The 8,590-nt window shown below is 37.6% G+C and overlaps 1 protein-coding gene across 1 annotated transcript in view; it reads left to right on the top strand.

Moving 5' to 3' along the window:
- Nucleotides 1–8,590, top strand: part of LOC103599503 (lymphoid-restricted membrane protein-like) — a 66,991-nt gene that overhangs the window by 8,842 nt on the left and 49,559 nt on the right. The window contains exon 3 of the mRNA XM_008583651.1: nt 7,427–7,607. Within this exon, the coding sequence (XP_008581873.1) occupies nt 7,427–7,607 (181 nt within the window). The remainder of the gene's footprint in view (nt 1–7,426; nt 7,608–8,590) is intronic.

The raw sequence follows: 8,590 nt of genomic DNA on the forward strand, positions 1-8,590 counted from the left end.
GTCCTTTTATCATTGTATAATGACCTTCTTTGTCTCTTTCTATGGTTTTTAGTTTAAAATTTTATTTTACCCAATATAAGAATAGCTACTCCTGCTCATTTTTGGTTTCCATTTGTGTGGTATATCTTTTTCCATCCCTTTACTATTAGTTTGTGTGTGTCTTTACAGTTGAGGTGTGTCTCTTGTGGACAGCATATAGTTGGGTCTAGCTTTTTAATATAGTCAATCTGTATCTTTTGAGTGGGGATATTAATCCATTGCATTTAGGGTTGTTATTGAAAGGTGTTGTCTTACTCCTGGCATTTTTCAATTTTTGTTTTGATGTTTTAAGTATCTTAGTTCCTTTTTTCCTCTTTTATTGCTTATCTATGGTGTTTGCTGGTTTTTTGAGATGGCAAGATATAGTTTCTTTCTCTCTTATTGCATTTTTGTTCTACCAGTGGGTTTTGTTCTTTCTTGTGCATTTGTGGTAGTGATTATTGTTTTTTCAGATTCCAGATGCAGGAATCCCTTGAGGATTTCTTGCAGGGCTGGTTGTGTGGTGGTGATCTTCCACAGTTTTTGTCTGTCTGAGAAATACACTATTTCTCTTTCATTTCTGAAGGATAGTCTTGCTGGGTATTACTCTTGGCAGGCAGGTTCTTTCTTTTAGTATTTTGAATATATCCCATTTTCTTCTGGCCTGTAGAGTTTCTGTTGAGAAGTCTGTTGTTGACTCCCTTATAAGTGACTTGATGCTTTTCTCTTGTTGTTTTTAAGATTCTCTCTTTATCTTTGAGTTTTGCAAGTTTAACTATAATGTGTCTCGGAGAGGACCTTTTTAGACTGAATCTGTTTGGGGATTTTTGACATCCTGGCTCTGAAGATCTATGTCTCTCCCTGAGAAATATTCTGCTATTATTTCATTGAATATGTTTTCAATGCCTTTTACTTTCTCTTACCCTTCCAGAGCACCCATGCCTTAGATGTTTATGCACTTAAGGTTGTCTGCTATCTTTCTTAGATTTTCTTTATTTTTTAAAATTTCTTTTCTTTTTGATCTGCATGGGTTACTTAAAAAAGACTATCTTCAAGATCAGAAATTCTTCCTTCTGCTTGCTCTAGCCTGCTGCTTAAGCTCTCAATTGTGTTTTTTATTTTGTTGAATGAGTCCTTCAGTTCCTGGAGTTCTGCTACATTCTTTTTAAAGGTATTAATCTATTTGTAAATTTCCTCCTTCATATCCTGGATAGTTTTTCTAATTTTGTTGTGTCAACTGAGTTTTCTTGTATCTCATTGAGTTTCCTTAAGATTATGGCTTGGAATTCCTTTTCAGTCATTTCAAGGGTTTCCTGCTGTATGGGGTCTGGTACCTGAGAATTATTGTATTCCTTCGTGGTGTCATATTTCTAGTATCTCTATGCAGACATCTAGTCATCTGCTAGACAGTTGCTTCTTCTCTTTGGAATGGGTTTTGAGGAGACTTCCTTCTGTAGATGTGTTTTATATTGACCGTTGAGTAGGATGTTTTAGTATTGGTTCTGGGTAGATGCAGTAGTGTCTTCTCCATGTGGGTACTTCAGCCATATTCAGTGTTAGAGTTGTGTGTGAGTATCTCCACAGCCTAGGCACTGGGCCAGCTAGTGATTCCTTGCTGAGGTTAGTGACACTGTGTTGGGTTGTTGAGGATGTGTGCAAGCTATTGAGTTTTTGGGAGAAGTGACTAGATGCCCCATCAGTTTTTGGCTGGGGTGCGTGACCCTGGGCGGGCTTGTTGGCATCCTGCCTAGGATCCCATGACCCTGATGGATGCACTGGGGTATACTGGAGCTCCTTAGTTTGAATGGGTGACCCTGGGCAGAGTTTCTCTTTCTTCTTTCCTACAGGCAGAGGCTCCTCCTGGCTCCTTGCCCCTGGTTGGGAGATGGGTTGGTGGTGGTTGGGAATTTTCTTCCTTACTTCATTTGGTTATCTTGGGTTTCTGCACTCTCTGGGGATTTCACATGTGTCTCTCCCCAGATCAAGAAAGTTGTGTGGGCTGCGCATGTACCTCCCACCTCCAGGTGTGCTACCATGGTGGGGAGCAGAATAATTCCCCCTGTGGGTTGGGCCACTTGTTCACGGGTCTTTGCTCACTCACCTCTTTCCCCAGTCTCCACTAATGACTCTCCTGTGTCAGTGCAGTCGAGTGGTTGGCAGGCCACCTGCATGGAAGTGGTGGCTGCTGTGGCAGTGGTGGTTGCTGCTGTGGTAGCAGGCTGCCCTTGCAGTATTGGTGGTGTCTGTGGCAGTGCCAGGATGCAATGGTGCCTTGAGGTCCTGCTGGCTGTCAGGGCGGGGGCTGTGTTTAGCACCTGAAGGTTCCTGTGCTTGTGCCAGCTGTTGGCAGGTACCATGTCTCATTTCTAAACCTACCTGTTTCTCTCCTCCTCTGAATTATTTTGAGGCAAATCCCAGACATTACATTATTTGATCTAAATATTTCTTTTCAGTACATATTTCTGAAAGATAATGATTTATTTTAAACACAACAAAGCCATTATTATGACTAAAACAGTAACATGCTTTCTTAATATTATCAAATATCCTGTCAGTATTCAAAATTTCCCATTTGTGTGATACGTACCTTTTTTTTTTTCCTTAAATGCTTTTATCATTCACATCAATATCCAAGAAAGATTTTTCTTTTCATTGCACTTGGTTGTCTGTCTTATATCTATGTTCTCTTTCCATGTCTCTTTTTTGCATTTTAAGTTATTTGTTAAAGAAACTGGTTCTTTTGTCTTGTAGAGTTTCCCACAATCTGAAATCTGGTGTTTATGCATGATTAGGAACACAACCTGTGTCTTCGTCCCTTATATTTAGAGGTCTTATCAGATACAAGTTTATTTTTTTTTTTTTTTTTTTGGACAAACATTCTACATAGATGGTGTTACGTGTTTTCATCAGAAGGCAACCGTTGATGAAGACGTAGATCTTTCATGAGGTGTTGCGAATGGTGATTTTCTGTCATTCCTTCCTAATTTATCAGCTGGAATACATCTATAATGAGAAACTCTACCCTGCTTCATCAACTATTTTGCTGTCCTGAGTCTTGTATCCTGCAGAAGCAGGATAAAAGCTTTAGTGTGTCTCTTTATCTACCACTTTTCAAAATAATAAAATGGTCCTGTAGTCTCCTCCAAAGATGACCAGTGAAGTTTTGTGTATGATTTTGAATTCATTATTTTAGCACATTTCCTATGTTTTATTCCTTATTATTTTTCTTAATGATGCTCATCTTATTCTTAGTGATGTCCGTCATTCAACAATAGGAACCTCTTCATGTTGGCTACAGAGTCATTTTTGGGGGAGAGGGTAACTTCATTTTGATATAATTTCAGACTAACAAAAAATTTTCAAGAAAAGTCAAAATAATTTGCATATGTCCTTTATGCAGATTCACCAGTTGTTTATGTTTTGTCCCATTTACTTTATCATTCAATGTTCCTCTCTTTCTCTCATCCACTTGTGAGCAGATATTGTCCCTCTTTACTTCTAAGTACATAAGTATGTATTTCCTACAAACAAGGGCATTTGCTTATATAGTATAGTGATCAAAACCAGAACATTTAACATTGTTATAATAGTATTATCTAATTCACAATTCCATATTCAGATTTTGTCTTTGTCTCAATAATATACTTCATAGCTTTTTTGTTTCCTGGCTCAGGATGCAATCCAGAATCACTACCTTGCATTTAGTTGTCACATCTCTTTAGTCTCTTTTAATCTGGAACAGTTCATCAGGTTCTTCGTCTTTTATGACCTTAAAATTTTTGAAGAGTATAGGCCAGTTACTTTGTAGAATGATATTTCCTCTTGATTAGATTTGGGTTATTCATTTTTAGTAGGTGTGCTGCAGAAGTCATGTTGTGTCTTGCTTAGTATAATACATCAGGATTTTTAACTTTGATCACTTGGTTAGTGTGGTGTCTGCCAGGTTTCTCCATTGTAAAGTTACTATTTTTCCTTTGTAGTTAATAAGTATTTTATGGGAAGATAAATTGAGTCTATGTAAGTATCCTGTTCCTCATCAAACTTTCACTAATTTTAGCATCCATTGATATTTTTTGCCTGAATCAATTATTATAGTGATGGTTGCTGAATAAACATTTTTCTATCTACATCACTTTCTATGTTTATTACTTGTCAATATACCATAAGGGTTTTACCTTCTCCCTAATTAATTAATATCACTATGAATTTCTGGATTCTTCTTATATTCAGTGATTTATAATCTGTTATTATTTTTATGCTCACGCTGTCCCAGAGTTGGACAGCAGGATCCTCTTCGAGCTGGTTCTTATGTCTGTTCAGTATGTCCCCATTTTCTGTGAGCATTTCCTTAATTCCTGATGCAACCACATGTCCCAGGTACTAATACTTTTGACATTGTCTTATAGTTTTTAATAGTTTTCTTGTTTTTCCTGGTATTATAAAATTCTCAAGGCTTACCTTATACATTTCCTGCTCTAGCATGGGAATCAGTTATTTCTTCAAAGACCTATGGCACCTTTTCATGGAAAATATTATACAGAGACCACAATCTGGGGACAAGCGGTGGTTATTATTTCTAGGCCTTTTCAGTGGTTAAATTTTTTGAAGATAAAATACATTAAGAATCCATAGCCTTTCTTCCAACACAAATTCAGAACTATAGTGTTTTTACTTATCTCTTTTATATCTCCTTTCTCACACAGTGACAGTCCTGGTTCTCAGTATCACCAATATAAATGTTCATTCGCTTTATTCTGTACACACGTAATAGTTTTAGGATAACGGTACCCAAACTACTTGTATTAATTCTCTATTGCTGAATTACTACACATTGGGTAGCTTAAAACAACACAAATTTTTTTACCTTACAACTCTGTGAATCACGAGTCTAGGCACAGATTAGTTAGGTTCTTGGCAAAGAAACTCACAAGGTTGTAATTAGGGTGCTGTTTGGGGCAACCACCTAATCTGTGGCTCAGCTGGGGAGTAACCTGCTTTTATTGGGAGAATTCAGTACCTTGTGGTTGTAGGACTGAAGGCCTCAGTTTCGTGCTGTTGTCAGCTGGAAGCTGACCTCAGTTCCTTGCCACTTGGGTCTTTCAGCATATGCAGCCCATACCATGGTAGTTTGCTTCTTCAAAGTTCAGCAGGACAGGTGCGAGTCTTAGGCAACTTAATCGTGGAGTCCCGTACATGTATATCACATCACCTTGCCCATATTCTATTAGTTAGAAGCAAGTCACAGGTTGCTCCCACACTCCAGGAGAGGGAATCACACAGAGCATGAACACCAGGAGGTGGAATCATGAGGTATGCCCTGGACTCTGTCCACCTCATTATCCCAATATGATTGCTGAAAATGGCTGAAGTTTTTTTGGTTTTTTTTTTGGTCATTATTTTTTTCTTAATATATACTAACACATTCCCTAAGTACACATGGGAGTATTTCTAGACTTGTTTTATAATCTTCTTCTTCTCAATAATTTTGAATACTTTGCATCAAGAAATTTTCTTCATATGCTATACTTTTTTTTGGATGTAACATAATATATTTAACCAATCCATCTTAAGTGGATATTGTTTTTTTCTCTATTATAAACAACACCACAATGAACATTCTTGTGGCAAAATATTTGCATATAGTCTTAATTATAACTTGATGATGAGTGGGGTTTATGAGAATACTTCAAAAGCTTCATGGAAAGATTCATATTATCTTTCAATTCTATTTTTCCATTAACTCTCTAAAGTACCCTTCTATTTGTTGCAAGAGCCTCTCTGCTTGGATGGGATTTAAAAAATCATTTCTCAAAAGAAAATAAGAATGCTCTCATTGAGGGAAATTGAACGTGTATTAGTCAGGGCTTTCCAGAGGGGAGATATCTATCTGTCAGTCTCATCTGTGAGATTTATTATAAGGAATTTGATCATGTGACTACAGAGGTAGGCAAGTCCCAAGACCTGTAGGGTGAGCCAGCAAGCTAGGGACTCAGGAGAGCTAATGGTTTAGTTCCGTTCCAAGTCAAAGGATTGAGAACCAGGAGAGCTGATGTTGTAGTTCCAGTCTGAAAGCTAACATGCTTGAGACCAAGGAAGGGCCAACATTTCAGTTCAAGTCGAAAGGCAGAAAAAAGGCAATGTCCCCATGAGAAGGCAGTCAGGCAGAGGAATTCTCTCTTACTCAGGGTATGGTCAAATTTTTGTTTATTCAGACCTTCAACTGATTGAATGAGACCCACTCAGGGACAACAATATGCTTTACTTAGCCTACAGATTTAAATGTTAATCTCATCCAAAAACACCCTACAGAAACATTCCAAATAATTTTTGATTAAATATCTGGGCACCCCATGGCCTAGTCAAATTGACACATAAAATTAACCATCACAGGAGGCCTTTCCAGTTTTGAGGTATATGACAGAGAGTTTAGAGTTTTAGGGGAGGAAAATGAGACAAAGGTATTCTTGTTGGATTTCCAGCTTTCTTTCCAATTCTACTACAAATAAGGAAAAAAATCATCTCTCTAAATAATTGTAGTAATAATTTTATTTCCCTTTCCAATTCCTATCATATTGAAATGACAAATTAATATTCCTTTAAAGTTATTCAGTCTCCTTTACAATGATCTTCCTCTAATTATAAGACTTATTTTTTTCTTATGTCATGGTCTATACTTCCTTCCTTGAGGGAAGGATTTTCACTCTTGGATTCACCCTGTCAACCTTCTACTTATTTTCCCCTTCCCTTGCAATCAACCAGACCAAGGCAGTTTTAGTTGGAAGTAAAAGAGAAGTCTTATGTTTAGAGAAGATTGGTGTGTCAATGACTGAAATAATCTGGATGGCTTTAATTTCTGAACATGATAGTAGGACTGACTATATCTAAGAAGGTATCCCCTCCCCCCACACGCATACATATACACACAACAAAAGAGTCAGAGATTTCTAATTGAGACTGAAATTTCATCTAGGGCAGACAAAAAAGTTCCTTCACTGAATGCTTTTTAAGGAAAGAATGAGAGACAACAATAAATTGGTGTTTTGATCACTTCTCACAAGTGATTATTGATTACATATATCATCAGTATTTAAACCTTACAACAGCTCTGTATAATAGTTATCAGTATCCCTATCTCACAGATAAGAAAACTGAGGCTCAGAGAGATTAAGTAATTTTCCCAAAGCCACACAGATGGTAATCTCCAGAGCCAAGATTTGATACTAGGGTCCATTGGACTCCAACCCGAGGCCAGCAGTCTTTCCACTATACCATGCCAGGGCAACAGGACTGCAAGGGTAATATGGCATGGTTCTAGGATCCAAGGGACCTGAAAAAGTTAAGTACCTCACTAGTTAAAAATATGTCTTTCCCCATCCTTCAAAAATAATTTGCCTTTCTTCTTCCTAAGGCTCAGTAGGAGTAGCCAAAATAATAGATTACCTGAGACAGACAACTAGCCAAGATTCTGAAGTCAATGGCCTTGAGGAGCTGTGGAACATGATTGATCCTGAAAAGAGAGATCCACATGTGGATCTGGAAACTTTCCATGCTGTCATGAAAGAATGGATGGCTTACTGCAGGAACAAACGGTAATCAGAGTCCCAGCAGGATGCATTTTGAGGTTCTGTTTTAACAATCGATTATAATTGATGCTAAGCACTGTTTTCTTGATGGAAATACTATTATCTAGTGCTTCCCACACTTTTAGCATGCATCGGAATCACCTGATGATGCTAAACCTGATTGCTGGGCCCCACAACCGTGATTCAATAGGTCTGGGGTGAAGCCTGATCACTTGCATTCTAACAGGTGACCAGGTGAAGCTAATGATGAGACATGGGGGGTGGGCACACTTTGAGAATCCTTGCTCTAATATGTTAATTCTGATAACATTTATTGTAACTAGTGGAAAGCACATATTATTTTCTCACAAAGAGCTGAGCTTGCATGAGTCGAGTGAACTATTGTTACTATATAATCTCCAAATGTATTTAGGTTCAAGATTGAACTCCCTTTTAAAGCCAGCAGTGCTAGTCAGTGAGTATAATTTGGGAGGCTAGAATATAAGAAGGCTAAGGAGAAAAGGAAAGGACAGTGAAATAGGAAAAAAAAAAAAAAGGGAAAATGGCACCGGTAGTCTCAGGTAATGCTGGAGAAGTATATCTTCTTTCACAGGAAGCCTAATTTCTATGCTTCTGACTTAGAGTCTAATCTCCAGCTATCAGCTGATACATAATAGGAATTTGTTCAAGCCCAAAGAATGGAAAAACTTGCTATATTTCTGGTAAGGTTAGAATGTATAGATGACTTAAGAAAATATGACTGAAATGTTGTTTGCCATTCACAGGTTAATCATGCAGGTAAGATAAATATATAATCTTACTAGTAATCCAAGAAATGCAGATAAAGAGAATATACCCTTTTTGCCCATGAGTTTAATAAAGATTTAAAAGAATAGCTCTAACCCAGGTTGTGGTGGGGGGAAAGGGAGAGATACGGCCCTCTCTTACATTGTTGGCAGTAGTGCAAGTTGACACAGTTTTTTTTAAGAGCAATTTAGGCATGTATATTA

Source organism: Galeopterus variegatus, unplaced genomic scaffold, assembly GCF_000696425.1.
Source record: "Galeopterus variegatus unplaced genomic scaffold, G_variegatus-3.0.2 Scaffold2989, whole genome shotgun sequence".
NCBI classification, from domain to species: domain Eukaryota; kingdom Metazoa; phylum Chordata; class Mammalia; order Dermoptera; family Cynocephalidae; genus Galeopterus; species Galeopterus variegatus.